General features: G+C 36.2%; 2 protein-coding genes across 2 annotated transcripts; one reads left to right on the top strand and one right to left on the bottom strand.

The window, feature by feature from the left end:
* The first annotated feature begins 2 nt into the window (after positions 1-2).
* Positions 3-27,379, top strand: LOC144963064 (putative ATP-dependent RNA helicase DDX43). Its single transcript, XM_078896680.1, has 24 exons — positions 3-192; positions 1,270-1,325; positions 3,594-3,699; positions 4,364-4,942; positions 6,150-6,236; positions 6,952-7,007; positions 8,078-8,204; positions 10,391-10,498; positions 10,717-10,798; positions 11,006-11,103; positions 11,477-11,532; positions 11,771-11,824; positions 12,098-12,162; positions 12,303-12,413; positions 13,041-13,182; positions 13,619-13,719; positions 18,787-18,874; positions 19,354-19,413; positions 19,945-20,012; positions 21,988-22,053; positions 22,414-22,521; positions 23,256-23,330; positions 26,138-26,225; positions 26,605-27,379. The coding sequence occupies exons 1-24, from the start codon at positions 147-149 to the stop codon at positions 26,770-26,772; spliced, it is 2,595 nt and encodes an 864-aa protein (XP_078752806.1). The 5' UTR covers positions 3-146; the 3' UTR covers positions 26,773-27,379.
* Positions 14,514-17,844, bottom strand: LOC144963065 (uncharacterized). The gene is made up of 2 exons (XM_078896681.1): positions 17,721-17,844; positions 14,514-16,547 (listed from the first exon to the last, which is right to left on the bottom strand). The coding sequence occupies exon 2, from the start codon at positions 16,539-16,541 to the stop codon at positions 14,655-14,657; it is 1,887 nt and encodes a 628-aa protein (XP_078752807.1). The 5' UTR covers positions 16,542-16,547; positions 17,721-17,844; the 3' UTR covers positions 14,514-14,654.
* Positions 27,380-27,753: the final 374 nt, after the last annotated feature.

Raw genomic sequence — 27,753 nt, 5'->3', positions numbered from 1 at the left:
AGTCAAAATTCAAAAATTGACACCGATCGACGGAACGTTGAGACCTCATTGTTGTCGACATAACTTATAGATATATCAAATGTTTTTACACTATTCAGTTTAAGTGGTAGATCTAGCTTCTTGTAGGAGACACATAATTTATCATCATGGAGTCAATACAGGTTCCTTCAAGAAATGTTGGAAGAATAATAGGTGAGTTTGCGGCATGCTGTTTGAAACTGGTTATGACAAAACTTATGAATGATCCAACTCTTAGTCTTAATCTTAACTCTTTACTTTACTCTCCGTATTCGGCCTCCTCGTGTTGCTTATTTTTGTTGTCCATTTGTAAATACAACAACAACGTGATGAAAATAAGTGAAAACACTACGAGGCTGGATGATGGCATGCACGTGTTTGACTTTTAAAAACGGGCGTTTTATAGAAATCAAATTTTTGTTTGTTTGGTCATGTCAGTCAGGTTGATTGTGATTGACAAGGTTGACAAAGTAACAGTAAGTGAAAGAACGTTTCGTGTACACCAAACAAAGACAAAGTAAACTAGATTTCACTTTGGAAAAAATGTTATATCCAAAATGGTCCGTTTGTTTCTTGTTTCTTTGTCTTACTTTATGTTGAAGAGGCGAGTTTTTTTCCTTCTAGATTTATTTATTCCTTGCCTGTTTGTTGCTGCTGTTCTTGTTTCTCTTGACAATTATTTTCTGTTGGGCGAATAAAGGAATATTTTCTTCATTTAATTTTAATTGGGGTTTGTTTTTTGTTTTTTTTCGTACTGACCTTATGATAGTGAGCTCATGTAGGAGAGCTACTAATTCCCATATGACCAAGCTATTTGATTGGATTTGGAATTACTATCAACAAATGAAACTTGGAATTTTAGTCTTACTATTTGACTGTCTTGATGTTGTAGATTGAAATAGATATCGACCTTTGAACTTTTTTGTTACAAAATTAAGCAGGTGCTGGATTTATTAATTTTAATATCAACAATGCGGGTCTGTCTTTTTGAATAAATTTATTCAAAACTGCTGTACGTATTTATTGAACATTGTCGTAATTCCGTGAATCCCCCATTTTCCTTTATGACTTGCATGGCCTTTTTTTTTCTCCATGATTCAGTTCATTTTCCTTTGTCTTGAATTGTGATTTAGAGATGACAAACACAAACTACTACTATTACTATTACTATTCTGCTTATTTTAAATTTCATTTATTAATGAGTTAGTGTAATTTAAGTTTTCAATTAATTGTCTTTTTATTTTTATACAGGTTCTCGTGGCTCTAAAATTGCTGAAATACAGAGAACCAGCCAAGCACGAATCCAGGTAACCATTTGTCTTTACCAGGCATGCCTACTGTCCTGGAATTTCCGGACTGTAATCTATTGCTTGTCTCATTCAATTTCTCGATTGTTGTATCATAATCATGTCCACTCCGGATAATCGCAGCTTGGTTAATTGCAACATTTCCCAAGAAATGGAAGTAATTCTATATAAAAGTCACTGGTTAATTGCAACAAACTTCGAGTAATCGCCGCAAATTTTCGAGCTCAAAATGTGGCAAATTCAAGAAATCAATCAAAATCTCATGGTTAAATTTCATCATGGATAAAATCATGTCAGGTTCAAGAATCGAGAATGGGCGGGATTTAATGCTACAGTAGTGTGTCACCACCAAATTAGATAAAAGAGGGTGGAGCCTTGCAGTACGGGTTTGTGCAGTCAACTGTGGCCATTGGATGGGGGGGGGGGGGGGGGCATAGTCCAGACAACAGGTAGACAATGACATTTGTAAGGAGAGACTGGATGATCAACTTGGTTTTGGGATTGACAACTGTCCATTGGTCAGCTTATTGTCTCTCATTACGAATAATCTTTTTCGACTCTTACAGATGCTGAAGGAGTGAAAGTTAACCCAATCTGAATAAGATGTCAGCTTGAATCAAAGCTGCTTTAAATCTATATAAGACTGCCATATGGTTTTTGTTTCAATCAAGAACAATGTTTACAACAACTGGTTTGAGTTTAGCATATAGGGTATGAAACTGACTTGTGGCCAAATCAAAATTGCTATAAAAATTTACAAGTGATGGTGAGAATAATGTCCCATCATTTTATCTGAAATCGACCAAAGATACTGCAACTTGGGGAATAAAATCATGAAGACTATGCGGCTATGTGGTCTAGTGGTATGACACTCACTTTTGGATTGGAAGGTCCTGGGTTCGAGCCTCGCGCTCTGCGCATAGTTTAGTCCTTGGAAAAGGTTCTTTATTCACATTCTCTCACCGTATTGGGGTGTAAATTGAGTACATGGCAGTTAACAGTGTTGTCTTTGTCCGAAAAATTGTAATATCGCCTGACAGGCGTCATGTCCCGTCTTACATGTTAAATGTTGCTGTTGACCAGGGATGCCTTGTAAAGCGCTTTGAGCACATTTAGTGGATATTGCGCTATATAAAAGCTCAATTATTATTTAATATGGGACTGAGATACCATGAATGGTATCCCGTTACAGAAGAAAAAAAACATGTCATCTATGAGTTCAATCTATCTCCTAAACCAACTCAGACAGAAATTGTCAAAAAAACTTGGCATCTTCAAAAATGTTGCAATTGTGTAGAGAGGAATTTCAACCTCGGTTAATAGCAACATTTTTGCTTATCCCAAGGTGTTGCGATTATCTGGAGTGGACTGTAGTACATTGGTCTCCGTTTATAAGATGTCTATGATATGTATTTTTGCAATAGCACGGGTATAATCAGAACCAGACCTGTATTCAGAAGTTCCAGCCTACCAGAATTGCTCAATAATCAAGCCACCTTCTACAGTCATGTGAAAAATTCACAGACAGTGTTTTTAAGACTTCAAAAGTCAGACTCACCGTCTTTTCCGACATTTGGTGTTGTACAAAGTGATAGTTACTAGAAAAGGGCATTTGTTTCCATTACAGTGGACTCCGGATACGACGATGCCCAGGGGAACCGAGAAAAATATCGACTTATCTGAAAATCAACTTAACCGGAGTGTAACCAAATGAGCAAAAACGCATTTGAACAAAGCAACATAAATCTAGAATAAGTATGTCCCTTCATACCGCGCAGTCTCTGTAGTGGTCATCAGAGGCTCCTACCCCCAATAGCCCAATAGAGGAATCAGAATATATAAAAATCGGAATTTGAGATAAAAAAGCGGAATCAACTTACTGTTATTGACTATGACTGTGTTTGAAATTAGCCTATTACAGGTCTGCAGAACATCAATTTATTATGGTTATCGTTCTGCCTTAAAATTTTTTTTATCATTTAAACAAATTTGATTTTAAAAGTCCATGCAGTTATTTGTCTGATTATAAGCAAACTTTTAGAAGATTAATAAATTAATTTGAGATTCAAAGTGGGCACTGCTGACTATTTAGGATTATGGAATGGATATTCAAATCGGGGAAATCCTGCTTTTGATCTGTCGCTGCCAGTCATATAAAAAGAGGCCAAGATGGGTTGGTCCTCTAATATTGATGATATGTATTCACCGATTTTAGGGTAATATTTTTTAATTTTTTTTAATGGACATGCGACTTGTTGTTCTTATCAGATATCACGAGCAGAGGCAGTAAATGGTCAATCATCTGTTGAAATTCACGGATCTGAAGAACAGATTGCAAAAGCAAAGCTACTAATTGAGCAATGTGTTAATGGTGGTAAGTTGCTCTTTCTTTGCTTAATTCTTATTCTTTTCTTTTTTCTTTTTTTTTTGGTCAAATAATAGTGGGTGATTATGCGAAACATTACTGATGAGGTGCAGCATCAAAAACTGTCATTTTTGGGCCAATCAGACCATAGTTATTACTTCTTTTCAGATACCTTCACGTCAAATGCAAGCATAAATAATTAGTTTTATTTTATGTTTTAAAGAATTATAATTATGTATTGCTTTAAAGGTAAACAATTTATACACACAAATAAGTATTTGAACAATCAAAAATTAATCCCATTATTTGTTTAGATGCAGGCTTAAATTCAAGCAAGAAAAGTTTGAGATTAACAATTTCCATGGCAACACACATCACATTAGATATTTATATAGCAGTGCTCTTAATGTTCCCATCATTCCGATGTTCATTTCGGGGAATTTATTTTCTTTTTGTTTTTTTGGGGGTGGGGGGTTGGTTTGTTTGTTTCAGCATAACCTCAAATTGGTTGTATTTTTTTTTAATATATATTTTTTAAAATGTTAGCAGTCCTGAATCATGTTTTATTTCACTTTCTTTGACATCACATTTGCAATATAGCAACAAAGTCTCCTATCTCAAATATGTTGTGTGGTATTTTCGATAAATTAATTTCATAATTTAATATTTTCAGATAATCGTGGAATGTATTCAAATCGTGGATCTGGTTTCGATCAAAGAGGAAAGAAAGATTACAGAGATGAAGGGAGAGATTCATGGACTAAGAAAGTTCATGTAGAAGAGGAAGAAGATTGGGGAAGTAGTAATGGTGAGGGAAATGCATTCAATGAAAGAGGCAACCAGAATAATGGTTGGGGAGGAAGACCCACAGACAGAGAAAATGAATGGGAACGAGGACGAAAGGACTCATGGGAAAGCAAAAGTAATAGTAATGGTGCTGGGAGTAAAAGAAGTAGCACTAGAGATGATGTTTGGGACGGGCGAAGGAACAACAGGAATGATGCTTGGGGAGGGAGAAACAACCGCAGAGAGCCCATGAGGAATGATGTATGGGGAGGACAAAGAAACGGTGACCAGAGTGGTTTGTATAATGGAGAAGATAGTGCCGGAAACGATCCAAATAGTGGGGGAAGTGATGTCAACTGGGAAACATGTGCTCAGGCAGGAAGGTGGAAGGATGACACAACAGAGTCTTGGAGTAATAGAAATGGCGGTCGGGGAGGCAGACGAGATAGAGGCGGATTCTCAAGAGGTTTGTGATGTTTTCTGCTTGATAAAATTTAGGTGATTTAGTAACCTATTGGATAGCAATATCTATATTTACTCGGGGTGTTCAGTAAAGTCGTAAATTAGAAGTCATGGTTATAAATTTGCATCTGGTCGTAATAAAGTCGTAAAATTCAAAGAAAGAAGTTTAATTTTCATTGAGGAATTAAATCTGAGAAGAAAAAATTTCTAATGCAAAAGAAGTAACGAGGCTTTATCTAGCAGCTGCCATTTTGAAAATCATAGGCACCTGTCAGACATACAATATACAACCTGACCAGGGTGAAGTGCATTGGTGGTCAGTGTTCTTCCCTGCTTCGGACATAAGTCTCAGGGGTATTCTGAACTCAACATCAACATGGACCTTATCCCTTCCCTTTTTTTTTCCTTTGGTATCTGCTTGGCCATTGCTACTGCTACTACTACAACTACTGCTACCATCACTATCACTACCGCCTAATACTACTGCCTCTATTAGCACCCTATAACTACAGATATTACCACCATCAGTATGTGACATGTCATCTGAACAAGCAATCATAGCAGAAAGAAAAAAATATTTCAAAATATTTCCTTCTTCCCCCCGCCCTCTTTCTCTCTCTCTCTCTCTCTCTCTCTCTCTCTCTCTGTCTCTCTTCATTCCCATAAACACATACTCACACACATTGATTAGCTGGGAATGGCATTTAAAGGAAGATGGTGTCTACATGCACATCTGCCAACCCTTCCGCTTTTTCACTCTTCCTTCACGTTATTCCTCCATTGTCTCTAAAATTCCAATTTTCAAGAATGATGACGATGGTAAGAAGAAAAAGAAAGGGGGGGGGGGGGGGGGCTGATTTTTTTTTTTTAAAGATTGCCAAATGGGAGCAAAGTAGGAAAAATTAATTGCACTCTTTTCCCCCATCCCATTAGCTAATACATGTGATATATGTAATTTTGCCAGCTGTGCCAATTACTGTCTTTATGTGTTTGGTGACAACTGTAATGTGTCTTATTAATTTCTGTGACACGAATAAAAAAAAACCCATAAATTTCTTGGTCCTTATAATCATCCATCATTAATGCTTCAGTTTTACCATTAGAATTGAAATTAGTGAATATGCCTAGACACCCGTATACATCTTTTGACTGCTTTTTTATTGTCTCTAGGCTTTATCATTTGCATTGTGTTCTTTCATCTCTTATAATAGGCTCAAGAGAGAACAGGGATTTTGGCGGAGGTGGTGGTAACCGGGATGAGATTTATATTCTCTCAATGGAAGCTGGGAGACTAATAGGTATTAAGTTTACCTAAGTGTCAAAGATTCTTGCTCTTTGTTTTTGATTGTTTATATTGTTTTTGTTTTTTTAGTTTTGCTTTATTTTTATTTGAAAGCTTTTAACTGTGCAGCTCCTCGTTTGTGGTACCCTCTCAGTTTAAGAGCAAAATCTGCTCCTAGTAACATTTAAGAATCATATTTTATGATTGATATTTTTTTTGTTTTTAATATACATATGTGGGTGGGTGGTTGTGCGTTAATTGTAATGCGCTGCAGAGCACTTTTTTTAAGTGGATGCGTTGGTGCTATAAAAATATAGTTATTATTATTATTATTATTATTATTATTATTATTATTATTATGCTGTTATATAAATTTATAATTTTTTTATATCACCACTGTGTGCGATTAATGTTTGAAAATATCTTTTGATCTACCTGTACCGTAATCATATTTTTGATATACACATATCTGTATACAGATGGGGGGTTTGTTTTTTTTTTGGTGGGGGGGGGGGGGGGAATAAAGTGTTATCATTTTTTATTATCAATATTAGGCTCCATTTAGTGGTCACTGCTTGATTAGTTATTATAACCCATTGGGACTAATGGCCTGGTAATGTTTTTAGGCGGTGACCGTGACTTATTGTTTTGTTTTTTCAATCAATCGTGTTAGTATTTACTTTTGAAGATGTGAATGCTTTTAAAAGTATATTATTTCATTTGTTCAACAGGTGCAGGTGGAAGTAAGATCAGAGAGTTGCAGAGTGACAGCAATTGCAAGATTAAGGTCAGTAATGTTAGGGATTTTCCCTAATTTATCGCTTTTTCACAGGGCATAAAATTTAATGCTTATATATATTGTTAAAGAATTTCTTGCTGAAAACAATATATGACTACCTGTACCTTTGGGGGGGGGGGGGGGGGGAGTCCAATTATCTGTTATAGCCATTGTTACAGATTCATGGAATGCACAAATTGCTTTTTTTGTGGGAGTGTGGAGTATTATATTACTACCCATACAAGCTTTTCTTTTACCTTGCAAACTTTATTTGACACATAATTTTGTGTTTTTTTTATAATCATACAAGGTACTTGTTCCATAATACAACTTCCAACTTTTTTCCACTTAAAATTTAACTTTCCTTCTTTCCAAATATGGCATTCTGGATGATAGTTTTGGAGTGAAATAAAAAAACTGTATGTGTTAGCCAGACTTTGTTCTGATGACCCACTTCAAAATTTTAACTCAATAGTCAAGTGGTTAAAGATGCACTCAAAAACAAGAGTCGGCCAACTCAAGCATTGTGAGATATTCATTTTCATCCCGCATGATCATTCATTAGTGTTCTTATCAGACTTTGTCATCTTTAGATACTTCAATGTCAGCATCAACACTGATGTCAGATTCACTATCCCACTGTTACTCAGGGGTGGGATTCCTCCTCAGATCTGCATAATGTTGCAATGATTGTTTTGCAATCCTTAGCTGGATTTTTTGTCAGAACTACTATTTTTGGCTCTCTTCAAGTCATGATTTTTGCGTTCCCTGAAATTGTTTCTGATGGCAAATTTTCCTTTTAAATTAGACTTGGGGAATCTTACCATTGACCTTTTAGGAGAAAATAAAAGAAAGGCAATATCAACACCAAAATATCACTCTACCACCACCCGTTGCAGTTTTAATTTTAGAGGTGAAAAAGTAAGATTGTGCTTACCTATAGTTTTTGCTTTGTCATAATTGAGTCCCATGTGTTCATGTACCATAGAGGATTTAATTCTACCATCTGAACTCATCCCTAAAAGGCATCCTGCATCTTTTAATGTTTAAAATTACATTATTTATGATACATTTCACAGTTATCGCGTGACGGATCTAATGGAGTGAATCTGGTTGAACTGTTTGGATCTGTAGAACAAATTGAGCATGCCAAAAACTTAATCTCAAAAACTGTGGACATTGTTGATCGTGATGGATCTAGAATAGGTGAGCACTGTTTCAATTAATTGCCTGTACTTGTGCTAGTGGTTTTATATTTTTATCAATTGTAAGCACTATGATTTTTTTTGGTGTTTTTTTTTGGGGGGGGGGGGGGGGGTTTGTGTTGTTGTTGTTAATTTCAAAATCATTGATCAATGCATAGCTGCATAACAATTCTATTCATTCAATCTTTCCACACTCTGACCTTATCACTGGTGATAATCTTCCACGGAATTCCGGGATTTTGTGATTTTCTTAGAAATTTTCCACTGATTTTGCCTTGTCAAACATTTCCCTCTGATAAAAGCTCATGTCAAGTGGTGGATACTTGAAAAAATCACCATCATGTCTTCAGAGCTGCCAACCTACCGCAAAAAAAAAAGTGGAATTATACGCATTTTCAGTGATTGTAAGCTTGTATGCATTTCCCCCAAGATTGTACCCATTTTCAGTGTTCAGAGTCACTTCAGTTTTCTTTAGTTGTAATAGCCCGGATGCTCGTATCGCTGTTATCTTAAGCTTACTGGATCGTTAAAATTTGTACTCAGTACCAATTCATTGCTCTATTATTCTATAGTGAACTCGCTCCTATTGTTTTAGTCCAATATCATGAAATCGAATATTCATCGTTAGCCTGGAAGTCCGTTTCAAGCTTTTACTTTTAGGCCTAGTTTCCTTCGATTTCAGGATTGTACCCATTTTTATGAAATCTCCCCCATTTTGAGGTCCCATTGTACACATTCTCATCAGATGGGGTTGGCAGCTCTGTGTCTTGTGTCATGTATGAATTTTGGTGACACTCCCATTTTTAAGTCAAGACAAACTAGGCCTAGATGTCATTGATGGTTGAAAGGGGGGGGGCGCAAATGAGTCTAGACTTTATTTGTAAGTAGGTCAAGCGTGGTAGGACAGCTATAGGCGCGTTTAAAAGAAAATTATTGTAACTTCCCCCCTAACTAGAAAAAAAACAAAAACCATCAATTAAACTACTACTACTACTACTTCTCTCTCTCTCTCTCTCTCTCTCTCTCTCTCTCTCTCTCTCTCTCTCTCTCTCTCTCTCTCTCTCTCTCTCTCTCTCTCTCTCTTCATATTCTTTATACACGTCATGTGATTAAGGAGAGATAATTTTAATTTATTACAATTAGAAGGGGTGATCAACTTAGTTGACCCTATTTTACCTTTGTTTTTACAATGTTTTACAATTTTAGTTTATTAAAGATTCTTGACGTCTCTTATTTGTAAGATCCATAACCACTGGGCTACAATAACAATGATTAAACAAGTAAAAATACTTTCAGATATTTTGACCAAAAGTTAATGTTAAATCTCTTGAATATATATAAGATATGTCTTTAAAATCGTTTTAAGGAATGGACAATTCATTAAAACTTTACATAATCTACAGCACGTTACATATCTACCACTAAGAATGGATGTACACAAGAAGTAGAATTCTGGGTGGGGATCCTGACCTCCCATAGTGGGCAGGGAGGTACATGCTGTGTCTTCTATCCCCCCATACCCGTTTTCCAATTGTTCCTGTCATTGTCTTGGAATGAGATTACTTAGTTTTGTCCTGATCCTTGCCGGAGTTCCTTGGCTGGGAGGGAAACTGTCGAATGTATAGTTATAGTTTTGGGAGATGATATTTTTTTCCTTGTAAATCATCTATCTGTTATGCATTGTATTATGTTTAGTTTACATATTATATGATTGGTAAACATTGGTGCATTCCTCTTAGTTGGGACCTGTGCTTGTGTCTGGATGAGACTTTTAGGTGATCTTAAACTAAGTACTTTGACGGTGTGCTCTTGGAATCTACATCTGTTCCCTATTTGAACCAATTCCCCTTTGTCTTACCTTTTCTTTTGTGCTTTAATTGTATTTCTAGAACTTTTTACTATCCCATTTTCTTCCTTTTTACTGGTGCTGATATGACCTTAATGTGTTGCAAGCGCCGTAAAACCCTTAAAAATAAAACAAAAACAAGTAGTATTATATTATACGAAGCTATGATATTTTAGGTTATGGTTTTGTTTGAGTTTGACCGCTGGACCGATAAATTTTCCTCATTTTTGATGAATTGCCATTATCATCATCACCTTATAAACTTTCCTTAAATTGAAAAAAAAAAATGTTTTTATTGTTTTTGTGTGTTTTTTAATTATTTCTTTTTCTCTTCAAATTAGGTGATGGATCGACTGAAGAGCAACCAGAGCCAACTGTGAGACGAGGGCCAATAGACTGGTCTAGTGTGTACAAGTCCAGTCAGGAATGGGCTAAAGAAAAATTCAAGGGTGATTTTATTGTTTTTAAAAATCATGTTTTTAGAATGTATTTGGCACTGCATACTTTTCTGACTGATGATGTCACAACCATAATTTGTGATTAAATAATTTTTGTTACCTTAATTTTTCCAGATATTGTGCCATCTGCATATTTGTTTTCAGTACAAATGTATGCCATCTTTGATAAGTAATACATCAATCAATGCAATATTTTTCTCTTTACACAGATTTACCGGCAATCATCAAAAACTTTTATTTAGAGTCCGATGATATCGCTAACCTTTCAAGAGAGGAAATAATATTGATTAGGTAAGTTTTATCATTGTTTTTATCTGTGCTGTTGGTTTTCTTTGGAAATCCACAATTTTGGAGACCGGAGGAATTTCCTCCTTTTCAGCCTCTTCTGCGATTTTTGAAATATCCCGCTTTTCCACTAATTTTTGAGAAATTCACTTTTCATTTCAGCAGTAAAGAGGACGATGGCTCTTTCTCAATGTGAATATTTGTCTTTTGCAGATCAGAGAACAACAACATTTTGGTCGAGTGTCCAGATGTGGATGACCAAAGTTTCCCAAATCCCATTAAAGCATTTGAGGATGCTTTTCATAACTATCGTAAGTGTCTAGAACTTGGCTCTTCTTCATTCCTTTTATTCCCCACTAAGACCATAGACATTAAGTGAGATTTTTGGGGTTTTAAAAAAAAAATTGTTTTTCTTTTTTTTTTTTTATAATGCAGTTTGATGTTGGCAATTTTTATTATATTTAACTTGTAAGACCCAGCTTGATTCAAGTTTTGGGCAATTGGTTTGATTTTTAAGTATGAATTAACTCCTGTATTCCTTGTTTCCATTTTTACCTTGTTTATAGCTGCTTTGAGATTTACTTTTATTTTCTTTCTCTTTTTCCGGTCTTGTTTATTTTTCTCTCGTTGATTGTATTGTTATATAATGTATCGTATAAATGACCTGGACTGTTTATCTTTCAGCTTTGATTTTGGAGCAAATCTACAAGCAAAAGTTTGTAAAGCCCTCACCTATTCAGGTATGTTATGTACTGATTCTGTTTTCTTTTTTTTTTTATGATACAATGTCTTTGTTAAGTTAGGGTTTTTTTTTTTGAGGGGGGGGGGGGGAAAGGACTTTTGAGGGTTGCATGGCTTCATTATTTATGAAGGTCCTATTTATATTCAATTGATTTGTCATATGTTTGATTTATTCTTCTATTTTCAGAGCTAAGATTGTGATTTAATTTCGGCTCTTATCCATGATCTATTTTTCAGTGCCAGAGTTGGCCGGTACTTCTTCAAGGAAAAGACCTTATAGGTATCGCTCAGGTACTAGCTTTTTAAGAAATTATATTATACTTTTTTTTTCTCCCTTTCTTCACTGATATATTGCTCTTGGAATCTACATCTGTTTCGCATTTGAACCCCATTGTCTTACTTTTTCTCTTACGCTTTAATTGTAGATCTAGAATCTCATATACTTCCTTTTTAGTGGTGTTGAATTGCCCTAAATGTATCGCAAGCACAGGAATGTCCTTTAAAGTAAGCAAACCATTACCCATTTAGTGGTATTTTCATTATCTTTTTAATCTCTTTCACCAGACCGGTACAGGGAAAACGCTTGCATTCCTTCTTCCTGCCCTCATCCATATTGACAATCAACCAATGTAAGTATTCATTTTTATTTTACTGTAATGAACAATTACTCGAGTTGATCATTATCAAGCCTGGCGTTACGGTGATGCTTTACTTTTTTCGTAGTTTTATGTTCTGATTGCCTTTTTTTATTCAAATTTTTCTCTGGCAGTCCAAGAGAACATCGTGGTGGTCCGTCTGCCTTGATATTGTCACCAACCAGAGAGTTAGCTCAACAGATAGAGATGGAGGTGAACAAAATAAATTACAAGGGGATCAGAAGGTAAAATGCTTTGGAGATTTACTGCGCATGACTTTTTTAAAGATTATGTCCTTGATAAATATAAGATGGGAAAGGAGCAAGCTAGGAGGTTGTCTCAAGTTTAAACCAAGCTTTCCCACAAGCATTTTTATTCACACTAATAAAATTTGTTGGATTGTTTTTTGAAAATTTGTGTTGGAAAAGAATTCAGTGTAAAGCTTCTGACTCTGTTGATGAGTGTCAGATGTAACCTAATTTAAATGTGTCTCCAACTCATTATGAATACCGAGTTGAGACAAGTTCACATAAATGAAAGATTTCAGGCAAAGGTTGGTTACCCCTCGTCCAAAACCTTCAATGTAACCGTGTCTCCTAACCTTTTTTCTTTAAAAAAAAAAAGCAAGCTTGTAAAGAAACATACCGAAGCTTGCAGCCTCATGCTTACAATTGTGGTAAACTTATCACCAGAAAAGAATTGTAAATGGCACATAATTAACTCAGGTAATAGGTACACTCTGCTTGAATTTTGGAAGACAGTATTTCAATCCCCACCTTTGCACTAATATGGCCGTGATGTAATATATATATTTCTCTGATATATACATGAACATTGTTTTTATACTGACAGGCATTATTCTTTCTTTCCAGTATATGTGTCTATGGTGGAGGGAATAGACGGGAACAGTTGGCTAAATGTCAAAAGGGAGTAGAGATAGTGGTTGCCACGCCAGGAAGGTTGAACGATTTTATGAATAATGGTATCATTGATGTGACCAATGTCACATACTTGGTGAGTTATTCTTCTTTACTTTATAGTGACTTCATTTATATTTTTGAAAAATTTGAACCTTATTTGGTTATTTCGTTATTAAGCATATTTCACTCCTCATGCCATTTTTATTTTTCAATGTTGGGCATTGTTTGGCCTTTTTTAATTCATGTTTCAGGAATGTTGGATCACAAATTACTGTTTCTTTAATCAATCACTGTTTCAATCAATTTGCAATCAATCATAAAAACTATTCATGTCCCAAACTATGTATGAGGTTCATAACATTATAGATATTTTCACACCAATACACTGTTTATATAAATGGTTAGTTTTGAATCCAAAATTTGTTTTTGTTTTGATCATCCTATTCATATTTCACATGCACAGGCTATTTGCTGTCTCTTGTATTCAGCTTGCTTGCTTTTGTTTTATGGTTCATAAATCTCATCTACAGGTTATGGATGAAGCGGACCGGATGCTCGACCTCGGTTTTGAGCTTGAAATAAAGAAAGTTATGATGGACATTCGACCAGACAGACAAACTGTGATGACTAGGTAATGTGGAGACAACAGCTGCTTTTAAATTCTAATTTTTAAAAGTACGTCATTAACATTGCAAAATGCATTTTGTTGGGAATTTTAAATTCGTTTAAAAGGTTTTATTACTTTTTTTCCCATTGATTTGGTTTGTTTTTGTCTTTTTTTGTTTTGATTTTGTTTTTTGAAAGTCGTATTCCGTTTCATTTGTGCTTATTTAAGGGGGTACTGTCACAATAAGGACAATTTTATTAAGTTTTATCAAAAATGATCTTTTCAATGCTTTTTCTGCAGTATTATGTGTGTCCAAGCATATTTCTAAAGACTTTTTGGAATAATTTCCACTATCGGTGTGTATGAGGTGGCATTTTAGGGGTACCCCGCCCGAAAACTTCAGATTTTGGGAACAACTTTTCTCAAAAAGTGTCTATTCAATTTCACTGAAACTTGCTATGTAGGTGTCTTTAATACTGCTCTACATTATGTCAGAGGGATTTTTCTATTCTTATCCTAGTAAAGATTTTATAGCATCCGGAAGTCTTCAATCCGTAAAACTGTGAAAATTTTTCCTTTTTCGCAGTTTTTACCCTCTTTGGACCCCCATATCTAAAAATATAATGCTTATATTGCCAAAAGCCTCTGACATAATGTAGCCACACTATAAACACACAAGTGTGTGAAAGGAAAAAGAAATTGAATAGACAGTTTTTGAGAAATCTTGTTCCCTGCTATCCCACCCCTAAGAAAATGACATTTTGAGAAAATGGGAAAAAACGAACCTTCTCGTAGATTATACAAAATATAGTGTCATGAACCCCCTAAACTGTGTTGTTTTAAACCCAAGAATCATTCTCCTGTGGAAAAAAGATACAATTAGTTATGAATTTATAAAAATGGTACTTATCCGTTTGAGGTAATCCATCCAATGTCACGTGTCGTCTGGGACTCCGCAATCAGAAGCCGCCTGCAGCATACTGCTCACCGCCTTCCAGTTGATGTAAACGTTCTTCCTCCCTTGTCTGTGCTAACCTCCTCATCTCCCTTTTCCTTTTAAAGACAAATTCACCTGCTCTGTCTGCATTCTTTATCCTAACATTGTCCCTTTTAGTCCCATGCTCCACAAAATGTCGTCCCACACTAAGTCCTATTGCCGAAATGAAATCCTGCGATGCCTTTGCTCCCTTGTTGAATTCTCCTACTCCAATCTCACATGAAATTTCCAAACGCTGTCTCCCTACAAACACATGTTTTGGACACCTAGACCAAATCAAAGCATGGATGCTTTCATTTACATTCTGAGTCATTCCAAATAAACATCTCCCCAACAAATCATCATCAGTCAATCTAACATAAACGTCATGGATGTGTTCTGCTACAGTCGGTAGAATAAATGTGGTCATATGTCTGTCGTGGTCAGGTGCTGGCAGACCATTAGCCTTGGCTTTCATGTAGAAGCACCAAGAATCAATTCCTTCTGGGCAGTACTCATGGCGTGGCTGTTTATTGGTTGAGGTGCAGTGATAAAAAGAAGCCCAAATTGCGCGTCGCATGTCGTCCACAGTACTGTTTGATCTAATGGCCCGCGTGTAATATTTCTGAAGTCTGGCGATCTTTGCCTTTGTCAATTTTCCTTTTCCATTCCCTCCTAACGTTACCTTTACCTTCTTCTTGTTGTCCACAGTCTTCCGCAATGCTGTTCCTAGTCTCTTCGCTACATGATTTACACACTCCCTCTTCTCAATTGTCATCCCCTCATACGGTCCCGAATTGTTTAGCTGCTTGATGGTGTTGCTGTCCCCGTCACTAATCATTGTTCTATATCTAAGTCCATTCCGCTCTACAGATCTACTCCACATATTCACAGCCGCTACCTGTTCCATACTACCTGATGATCCTTCATGGTTCCTATCACACTCCTCCTTATGGCCACTCAAGAATTCTGCATACCTATCACTATCCCCCTTCAGCTTGTCTCCTACTGTCACACACTTATGGCAATACTTAGAAAGAACCTCATGGTCCACTACAAGTCCTGTTCTGTTCTCTATCACACATCCTATCCCTAACATTGATTTATGTCCCCTCGTGTGCCAACTACCATCATACGAAACATCAACATCAACAATTGGTTGCCCTGCCTGCTCAGGATACGCTCGACGAACAACATCAACAGCTTCAGAACGGAGACGAGACGAATAGCTGGCGAACTGGCGGTGGATGGCCTTCTGGTGGCGAAGAAAGGTCTTATGATGTAGTACAGGCATATCCATCATGCCGCAAAATGAGGCTAAGCCAGCCTGTCCACTTCCATTAGCCAAGGATGAAGCGACTCCACGACGATTAACTTCAAAATATTTATCTTTTTTACGAGATGTATAAAAGGACGATATAACTTTTGAACATGATTTACAAGACAAATGTAGAAGAATGGCAAGACCAACAGAAGAATCACGTGAAACCTCCAACGTAGACTGGAAACAAAAAGGGCAGAGAAGACAATCAACAAGATCCTGGAATACAATCAGCTGCACGATGGTCGAACATTCCAATGAAGACGAAGATGAAGGCTCAGACGTAGAGGCAAAGAAATCCAACTTACGAGCTGATGATGAAGAAGCAGAAGCTGAAGCTGTTGGTTGCGGCGAAGAAAAAGATGATGGAAATAAAGGTGAAGTCGCTGCGTGGGGCGAAGATGTCACAGAAGATGTGGATGCTGGCTCTGGTTCATTAAAAAATTTCTGCTTCTTCGCATCCCTTGCCTTCTTCAAAACATCTTTCCGTGACTTCCTTTTCATGCTGCTAATGGAAGCATTGAAGGTGGAAACCTTGGCTCTAGGCATGACAATCTGTGAAAATAAATAAATATAAATATACCATAATAAATAATTTAAAAAAAAAAAAAAAAAAAAAAAAAAAATTATATATATATTATATATATATATATATATATATATATATAAAATAAATAAATCGGGGGTTAGCTTAGCTCAGCGTTACGGTCTTTGCTTCGTACCGGAAAGGTACCGAGTTCGATCACCAGCCTCTGTGCTGTGTGGACTTGAGCAAGCCATCTCGCCCTAGCTCAATTTGCAGCGCAGCACTGCGGTTGACGCCTTGGTTATTCCAATCTACCCTTGGAATAGACCCTGGAGAATAATTTCCACTATGGGATGAATAAAGGGGTTTTAAAAAAACAATTTTATTATAACATTTTTATTGCACCCCCTACTGCTAAGCAGTGTTGGAATCAGCCCAAAGTTTTGCCTTAAAAGCACAAAAGATACCCACACATAAGAATTCTGGCTACCAATCATAGTTAAGCACAGATCTGGTATTGCTTTGGATCAAAGTAAAAAAAACATTAAAGAAATTAAAAGAGCAGGCAGAAAGGCCGCTTTCTGGGCAAAATGAATTCCTACCACAATAAGGTAACTAAAAGTCACAGTGGGCTGACCACCTGCTTGGCTAATGCCTTGGTCTAGAGTAATTTCACTTTAAAGTGGCCCTACACTGAAAGGTGAAAAGGCAGAAACTATAGATCAGAAAGAAAGAAACGCCTTTAGGTCAAGAGACGAGAACCATACCTCAGAGCATTGAGAGCACCCCCCCCCCCACACACACACACACACAGACTCTTGTAGAATGATGGTTATAAAAAAAAATAAGCACAATCTAGATAATCTCTAAGTTCTAACTCACTGACGTCAATGGTAATCCAAGTCTAAGTTAGCTTTCGACGTCTATCTGTCTGTCTAAGATCTACTATAGATCGGCGTTTAGTTATCTCCTTATTTAAGCTCAATGATCTTCACTAGTCTAATGTAAATCAAAGAAAACAGTATGGTTCTTAATAATCGTATTAAAAATAAAATAAAAACAAAAATTAGCCTTTAGAATTATTTACGAGCAGCATTCTCTTTTACTATCGTCAATGTTTACATTTTAGAATGGAATGCACACTTTGAGACTGTAACCGGTCAATCTGATTTCACTAGTAATAAATAAATAGACATACTTACTGGCTAAAGCGGTATCCAGGCGTCGAAATGATTATCTACCAATTTTTGGTTCTTTGGAAAATGATGATAAAACTTTGCAAATAAGTAAATGGAGTGAAGTTTGTCATGAAACGACCAAAAATCAGTTCGAATCGAAGCGTAAATAAACGTAGTCGAATGCTCCGGAAATGTACCCGTTGTTATGTCACGTGACTGAAAACCGGGTTACGATTGGTCTTGGAATGTGAGCTAAAATTTTCCATGACGGTAATTACTAAAAATAACTCCTAGACGTCTCTTCAGCCAATCAAAGAAAGGAAAATAGGCTTGGAATTTCTCGATTTCCCCGCCGACCTGTGACACATACGCGAAAGAATGTGAAAGAACGGAAATGCCCTTTCCCTGACATTTCTGCTAATACCAAATAAGCCGGGGTTCAGTGCGGGTTACTAAGGACTATCGAACGTTGATTCTGACGAAAATGACGGAAAAACTTTGCGTTTAGACGATAGTTGCGTCACAAAAAAATTATTTAAAGCACTTTTTTGTAAAAATTTAGCCTTTTGAATGTTTTCAGTGTGTTAAAGAAAGGTTGAATTACCTGAAAGTGCCCTAATCTCATTTTCGATAATTTTAGTGGAATTCATAGTAAAACCGTCCTCTCGACCAGCGCGTACCCCCTTAATTCTACACTTAGCTTAGCTTTTCTTTCAAATGGTTTGATGGGAAGATGATTTTATTTAACTCTTTCAGCGCTGAGGTTATATTCGCATCGCCGTCACAAAATGGCTGACTCCTGATTGAGGCAGCATGAGAATGACAAGCTAAGACAAAAGACATTTGATTTTGGCGCAAAATCTCATTTAAAATACTCCCCTTGGGCCAATTGAATATTTTGATGAAATAATACCATTGCTTCAATTCATGATTTTTTTCTAGAAAGTAGGATTAGATTACATTAATATTTTTGCCTTTCAAGACCGGCCGCACTGTGTGGCCACTTGTCAAAAGAGCAGATTATGCTCTGGCCACACAGTGCAGCCAATGGTGCTGAAAGTGTTTATATTTCATTTCATTTCATTTTCAGTGCAACATGGCCAGATGAAGTACAACAAATGGCAGACTCGTACATGACAGATCCTTACAAGGTGTTTGTTGGTACACTGGACTTAGCTGTGAGTAGTGATTGCTTTGGAAGATTTTATTTGTGTGTATTCCTCTTAGTGGGGACCCATGCTTGTGTCTGGCTGAGACTTTTAGGAGATCTCAAACTGAGTACATTGATGATGTGCTCTTGGAATCTACATCTGTTTCCTGTTTGAAGCAATTCCCCTTTGTTTCACCTTTTCTTCAGTGTTCTAATTGTAATTCTAGAACTTATTACTATCCTATTTTCTTCCTTTTTGCCCTTGGAAACAAAACAAACGAATTCAATCTTACCCATAAGTAAAATATTCACTTACATGACATGGTCATCTGATCCTGCATCGATTGTTTATTCTCTGATATGACCTTACAGTGTTGAAAGTTTCAGCCATTAAGCCGTTACTATCAAATAAACAAATTAGAGATGTGAACTTGCTATATCTGCATATTGTTTAAAACTGGTTTTATGGTAAATGATTAATTTTATTTTTTTTATTATCATTGGCAGGCAGTTCATAGTGTGAAACAGCATGTAGAAATATGCCAGGATTACGAAAAGAAAGATATGGTAAGTTTAAGATGTAGCCCATTTTTACTTTGAAATATAAGATGTGAATAGTACATTTTCTGCTTAAGTTTGCTTTTTGTAAGTTGAGTTGCTGTTGTTTCCCTATTCCTAATTAATGTAAATGTTGCTGCTCGAAGAAATAAATAATAATGTGAAATTGATTGTAAGCTTCAATTCAATTACAAGATCAGATCAAACGAACGTTTCGGGTTTCCCCTTAATCAACAAAACAGGATGAAAGGCGTAGTTAAGATGGATAAACAAAACATTGGTTGGCAGGAAATAGTATGCTCCTTTGTAAGGAAGCACGTATTAAAATAGAATACTAGAAATTTCTAAAAGGTGCGAAATTAATTAAAAAGAGGGGAGGCGGGGAGGAACTGTGTAATGCAGTTTAGAAAAAGAAATATAAAAACGTGAAGGCTGTTGTTAGATAATGAATACAGTGGAATTGAAAATAAATACAAAAAATAATAAATAAGGGATGTCGGTATAAGTATAATATAGCATGATATTTTTATTAATTTTCAGATTCTGGAGTTTATTGAACAGATGGCACCAACAGATAAAGTCATTATCTTTGTGGGAAAGAAGATCGTGTAAGTTCTTTTTTAATAGGCAGGATTCATCACATTGTTTTTAAATTTCACTTTTTATTTCTTTATTTAAATTCTTTCTTGGTTGTTTTTTTTTTTTTAATTTTTATATTTATTTCGTGCTTTTGCTAATTATTGTGTTGGGTATTTAACAATGTCCACATAGCAAAGGTTTTTGTTATTGTTAATCTCAAAATTACCATTCAATTCACACTTTCTCGTGAATAGAGCTGGATGAATATATGGGCATAGTCGAGATGGTATTATTTGATGTACAGGAACAACCTAATTATGATAGCGATGGCAAATATGTGATGATGGTCTGTTCTTGTGTTTTAGGAATCTTGTCATCAGTTCCATCGACAGAATTTCATTTGCCTTTAATCTCATACTATACTTGGCTGTCATTTTTTCCAGCTGATTGATACTATTGACTGATATTTGTGTTTTTGTTTGCTGCAGATCTGTTATTGTCCATATTCTTTCACATCTACATACAAGGTCTTTAATTACTAATATGGGTTGGGGTTTGTTTTTTTTTTTTGCGGGGGTATTTATATGGGTTTTATTTCAATATTGTTTGAAGAAACTGTGATTATAATTTTTCACGATATGTATAAAGAATATAATTAAATTTTTCTTGCTGAGTTCATTCAGCAGATTGTGTAAGTCCAGGGTTTCCATTTTAGCAAGATTGAGCAGAGCATATAAATACCCGGACCCTATATTATACATTAGAAATTGCTGTTCACAATAGTTAATCGCCTAATTTGATCCTGTGATAGTGGTGATTTTCTTGCTAAGGATGTTGGTTTCGGGTCTCTTTGGTATTGCAGAGTAGTTTGCTATTACTTTTTCCATAGCTGCCAACCGTTCCGTTAAAAACGGATTTGTTCCGTATTTGACTTCCTGAGTCCGTAAGTCCTTATTTTTAGTTCAAAATCCTGACCTCCCATAGCGGGCAGGGAGGTGCATACTGTGTCTTCTATCCCCTTATATCTGTTATCCAACATGCTTTCTGTCTTTGTCTAGGAATGAGATTACTTGGTTTTGTCCTGGCACTGGCCGGAATCCTAGCTGGGAGGGAAACAGTCGAATGCATAGTTATTGTTTTGGGAGATGATATTTTTTTCCTTGTAAATCATCTCTGTTATGTATTATTATTTTTATTTTGAATGTATAATGTAAGCATTTGAGTGTGTTCCTCTTTGTTGGATTTTGTGCTTGTGTCTGGATGAGACTTGTAGGTGATTTCTAACTAAGTACATTGGTGGTACTCACCTAATTTTTACCCCAAAACGCCCTCTCAAGTGATGTACCAGGTTGGTAGTAATGTGTTTCTAACCATCTAAAGTTATTTCATTTATTTTACAATTGTGCTTCTTGTGTATTGGTCCTTATCAAAGTTGAGGCAGTTGAATTCTTTCTTTATATTGTCTGTTCTGAAATTTTGATCTCATTGTGGAAAGTGTCATTTTAACGATTCAAATGTGCTGGTACTTAACCCGATAATTAAGCAACATTTGGACTGGCCTCTGTTATCTCAAACTTGTTAGTGTTAGTAATAGTAATTAAAAAGGCTGACTTTTATATGTTGCGATTCGATGAAGGGGGGGGGGGGGGGTTCCTTATTTTATTTTTGAAAAGTTGGCAGCTATGTTTTTCTGAACTTCCTCCCAAGCTGCTTTGGCAAGGTTATTCTGTTTAATTAATAGTATCTGATGATTGCTTCACAATTTCATGTCTTAGCAGTTGCTCCAATGTGAGCAATTTTCTGTCATTCTTGATTGACCGTCTGTATTAGCGTTAGCTATTTATTTGAATTTACTTAATGGATAATAATCTGTTTTGATGTTTGAATATAGATCCATGATTTTGTATTGTTAGTTGTAAGACTAGAGTAAGTGCTTAGTATTATTATTTGTTCACAAAAAAGTTTGTTGAACGCATGAAATTACCTGCTCTTTTTCTCCTACAGAGCTGATGATCTTTCAAGTGACCTGGCTATGTCCAATATCGTTTGTCAATGTATCCATGGGGACAGGTTAGTTTTGTTTGTTTTTGTATTTAAGGATTGCTTTGTTACGCAACTCTGGTATTTTCTTAATTTATCCTTTTCTTGCAGACGAATTCTTTTTGGTTGTTTTTTTTCTTTTTTTGTTAATATATATTCCATTGTATTATAACCTTTTGTGGAGCTGATGGTACATAGCGCATAAGATCCTTAAGCCAAAGATAAATTGGAACTTTTCTCTATTACCCTTTTGATACATTTTGATGAAATGTGCTAATTTGTTGGGTCTTTTGAAATTTGTTCAAGGTTTTGTTGTATGTGATGCTATTTTTTGTTTTTCTCCTTTATAAACGATTCCATGCTGATTTCCATTATTTTATTTTTCTCCAGAGAGCAGTGTGATAGAGAAGCTGCCTTGTCAGAGTTTAAAGACAGCACTGTTCGGATACTGGTAGCCACTGATGTAGCATCTCGGGGCTTGGATGTGCCTGACATCACGTAAGCCTTTCCTATCATCGTCTCTCAATGTTTTCAATTGCTCTGGATCTCTTGAGTTAACAGGTCGTTTAAAGAAGTTTGGTGCAATATAAAATAGATAGTGGGGCAGAATTACTTCACTTATATGAAAAGTTAGTTTGGAAGAATAGGAGAATATCAGACCAATTTTAAATCTTTTTTACTCTATCTCTCTCTATCCCCTCTCTCTCTCTCTCTATCCCCTCTCTCTCTCTCTCTCTTTATCCCCTCTCTCTCTCTATCTATCCCCCCTCTCTCTCTCTCTATCTATCCCCTCTCTCTCTCTCTCTCTCTCTACCCCCTCTCTCTCTATCCTCTCTCTCTCTCTCTATCCTCTCTCTCTCTCTCTCTCTCTCTCTCTCTACCTCTCTACCTCTCTACCCTCTCCCTCTCTCCCCTCTCTCTCTCTCTCTCTCTCTCTCTCTCTCTCTCTCTCTCTCTATCCCCCCTCTCTCTTTCTCTCTTTTTTTTTCTGGAACGTGATAAATCCTGGTTGCTCTTGATCATAAATCGTACTACATTAAAACTATTGCCAATATTATATAAGGATTATTTTAGTTTGATTTGTTTTGCACTACTGCAACGTTGAAATTGCGTCTATTATTGACTTATTTGTAGGCTGTTTTGAAAAATACCTTCTTGGTTAAATTGAAAGTTCTGTATAATGAGATGCTGTGATTCTGTTTTAAAATGATATTTTTATTTTTTTTAAATAGACATGTCATCAATTATGACTTTCCTCGACATATTGAGGAGTATGTTCATCGAATTGGCCGAACAGGCAGAGCAGGGTAAGTTATAGAAAAAGAGATGAGTACAGTAGAACTTGGATGTGGGACAATCCAAGCACAGTATTTCCTTAGAGATGATTAGTAGAAAGGGTAATAAGAATAAACTGGGGTGTGTGGGGGAGGGGTAGCACTTTATGAGCTATCTAAGTTGATTAATGGTTTTTGCAAATTTCTGGGTGGGGGGGGGGGGGGGGGGGGGGTTGTTTTTGTAAAATATTTTTTTTCTTCCTTTTTTCCCTTTTAAAATTTTGTTAATGTAATTGTATGTGCCTTTGTCATTTTTTTTTTTTTAACTTGGGGAGATAGGAGGGAGAGGGGTAGAATCTCGAAAACATTACGTGAATAATAAATAGTGGACTGAAGTGAAAGGATAGCTTAGATATAAACCTTCAAGGAGATTGTCTCAGCAATGTTTAGTGAAGGAACAAAATATACAAATACGATAATCTTAATTGCATTATTTTCAACCCACAAAGAATCCTTATACCTCATCAGTACATACCTTTTCATCCCTGTTGTTCATTTTGTATGGATTGTAATGTAGGCTGTGTAATAAGGATTTCTAAAGTTTGTTACTGTAACCAAGCTTCCCTTGTATTAGAGTTTGATATATCCTACTTAGTTCATTGCACTAGGAGTGACAGCTCATTGTATCCAATGGGGGAGGAACAACCAAATTATTGATGAATTTTCTTACCTTGTGTTGTAATTTTGAAAATTATATGTGATATAATGGTGCTTCAAATGGATTATAAATATCTGCAGAATGTCTTTGATAGTTTTACTTCCGTTATTTTTTAACTCTTAAATTGTTGTTGTAGGGATAGTTTTTGTGTCAATCCCCTAAAAATTTGTATTGGTTGAAGTTCTTCAGTAACTTTGATTCAATTACAGTGGTTAGTAATATTGTATCCCAAAAGATCATTAATCCAGACAAATTCCCTGGAATTGAAATGTTTTGCTCACAGAAGAGTAACTGCAGTCGAATTTATCACATTTAGTCCCGACATCATTTTTATTATTTTAATGGTTGTACAGTAGAATTACTTTAAACCGAAATTTTGGGGACCTTCTAAACCATTTCGGTTTAAAGACATTTTGGTTTAAAGCAAGTTCCCGTTTTGCAATGTTTTTCAATGGTAGTAACTTTTTAAGGAATTTGCTCATTTAATGGTATCATGGGTTTCCCGTTAAATGGAGTTGTTGAATAAATGCCGTCTTCGTAACCATAATTTTTTTTTTTTTTTGTGTTTTAAAAATATTTTTGGGGGTTTTCGTTTTCAATTCAAAATTGTTGAAAGAGTTGGGTTCGGGATGCCGTGTTTTTTACATATCTCTGTCTTGATCAACTTTTTTTTCATCGACTTCACATAGTATTTTGATTTTAAACTCAAATGTATAGGCACAGTGCTTTCTTTTAGACATCTTTTAGTAAAATGCAAAGCTAAAATAAGATCGAAAGTTCTTGTGCGATAATTGATAATGAATGATGCGCAGCTACTCAGAGGTGGAGTGAAATGGAAATGAAAAGGAGTGTCAATGCTAACCTGTCCACTACACATCTCTCTTTTGTTGAAAAGCCATTAGGTTCAAGGCTTAATTTCATAGACCCCCCCCCCCCCCCCTCACAAAACACACACACTTAAACAAAGTGGAAATGAAATGGCATGTCAATTGTAAGTTGTCTACCCCCCCCCCCCCATTCCTTATTCCAGACCTGCCGTTCATACCGATTAATCGGTATCATACCGATTTGCAAGACCTTTTTTCGTATTTACCGATTTACTTGCTGATCGTACCGATTTCCCGATCTGCATGCCGATCGTACCAATTTCACCAAGTGACCAAGGGCCCGCAGCCCTCCACCCCTCTCTTTTACGTTTACTTTGTGCTTTACGTTGCACGTTAAAATTTTCAAGTCTCGTGAACTTTGACCCGTCCCGCGATACCTCGATAGATCACATGACGTAGCGAGCCTCTTTGTGATGCCCTCACACATATAGAAAACATACACGGCGCGTTATTTAGTTTTCATTTCCTTTGTGAAGCGACAGCGAGCTGTACTGGTAAACCACCGCGGTCCCTGGCTTCTGACTCGTTACCAAGTGCCACCATCTTTAAATAAGTTAGTAGTCCGATTGCCAGATTGGCGTTATGCGTGCCATTTTGGGTGTTGGGGAAAAATAAGGGGGGGGGGGGGAAGGTTGCAGAATTAGGTGAGCAGCCCAACCGGATAATTTTACGTCTCATACTGATTTTTTGCCCCAGATACTGATTTTTTTACAATGTCATACTGATTTCCTTTTTCGTGAAGTGGCAGGTCTGTTATTCTCGTGTTTAAAATCCAGTCAGTTCCAAAGCATCAACACACGAGCGAGAACATCTCGCTTGCGTGATTCTACACCCCAACTCCTCCTCTTTCCTCATTTTTCGCCTGCCAGTCACCCGCTGTCTTCCTTTTCCAGTCTGTGCGATTGTGGTTTTGGCCGAGCCCAAGTGCAGTGTTTGCCTCCCCCCCCCCCACCTCATCCATCACCCTCATCTTATACGTACGCTCTGTTTAATATCGCCGGGCATTATTACGTGTGGCCACCTTCCCCAATTTTTGAAGAAAAGTTGAGAGAGAATAAAGGAAGGTGGTCTCAAATTGTTTCGGTTTAAAGAAAGTCCTTCTTAGAAGTATTTCGGTTCATCGTAAGAATTAGTACAAAGATAATGAAGAAACTAGTACAATTTATTAAATTCTTTGCGGTTTAGCTTCTTTCGGTTTAAAGTAATTTTACTGTATTCATTTTATATCCATTCAGGCGGTCTGGTGTTGCTATTACTTTTGTGACAAGAGGAGATTGGAAAAGTGCACAGCAACTTATAGACATCATGTCAGAAGCTAATCAGGTTAGTCATTTTTCCATCTCTCAGATGTTGACTAAGAAATAGGTTGAACTTTCGCGGCAATATTTTTTTTTTTCAAATTGGCAAAGTTACCCAGTGGTATTCATAATTGAAAGGTTGAAGGTAGTGTATTAGGGAAAGCGGATGGTACTATTTATTTGCTACTTAATAGATTTAACACTAGATTTTAATGAACTTAATCACTGTCATTTGTGTTTCATTGATAATTTAGCCTCAGAGTTCATTGAATTTGTATTTTTTTCTTATCATATTCTCTCACTGTGTTAATTTTACAAGTAATGCTTGAGATTTTATTTTTGCATTTTGCTTCTATGAATCAGAACCTTTTTGGAATAATTATTTATTTTTTTGTTTCTTATAGGAAATTCCTGATGACCTTGTCATGATGGCTGAAAGATATTCATCTTTCAAGCAACGGAAGCAGGAAGAGGGTTTTGTGCCTGGAATGCGAGGAAGAGGAAGAGGAAGGGGTGGTAGGGGTGGACGGGGAAGGAGAAGAGATGATGATGACACCTTCTTCATGATGTAGATATTGGATGTAAATAATTGTCAAAATGTACTTATCCTGTAATATACGCACCACTAAAAATGTTCAAATGTCCGACAAGATTGTTTTTTGTTTGTTTTTTTGTTATTCACAGTCACAACTGAGTTGTGAGATCAGTGCTGCCAACCAGACATAAAAATGCGTATTCTTATACATTTTCGTTCACTGTACGCTTTTTGCTCAAGATCTTACACATTGTTCAATTTTTATAGTTTTTTAAGTCATACACTCTTTTAGTGTACTTTACCACTTTGATTTATTATATGACCCGGAAGTTCATGCTGGGAGTTCAATTAGATATAATCTGGCTACCTAATTTATATATTCATTAATTTGAATACCAATTATGATATTGCTAGTATGGTCTTGTTGCCCACTGTTGGATTAGTAGAGCTCGTTATGGTTTTCAGGATTATACTATTTATTTTTTTTTCCCCCAAAATCTTACTCGTTTTGGCTCTCCATTGTACACATTTACATGGGTAGGGTTGGCAGCACTGGGCTGTTGTTTTACTTTGTGACATTGATATTGTTATTGTCATGCAATTCTATTGTCACGTCCATTGTAAATAAATTGTATAGTTATCTACGTTTGGCTTTGAAATTTGTTGATATATACATTATACAGCAGAGGGACCAAATGGGAGGAACTGGACAGTGGCAGCACATACATTGCAACCATTTTAGATTCTTTTTCATCTTGATTTCAGATGTGGCCTCATCGTTTGCTGTGTGTTTAGATAAACTGCTCAGAGCATGTACCAACACACAAAACTATGTGTAACTGTTAACATTTTAAAACTTAAACGTTTATGGTCTGATCAATACAATTTAGTGAGTGTAAGGTGATCGTAAAAATAGCTGGCTAACAGCATTATCAAAGAGCTGAGTGACGTCACTGTCATTCCTTCTATAAGTTAGTGAGAACTAGTAATTAAAATGGCTGTCTGGTAACAATGACAA

The sequence above is a fragment of the Berghia stephanieae genome, chromosome 1 (assembly GCF_034508935.2).
Source record: "Berghia stephanieae isolate SIO BIC M18660-M18661 chromosome 1, UCSD_Bste_1.3, whole genome shotgun sequence".
NCBI classification, from domain to species: domain Eukaryota; kingdom Metazoa; phylum Mollusca; class Gastropoda; order Nudibranchia; family Aeolidiidae; genus Berghia; species Berghia stephanieae.
Note: the sequence above shows the minus strand (reverse complement) of the source record. Positions and strands in the feature narration are given on the sequence as shown.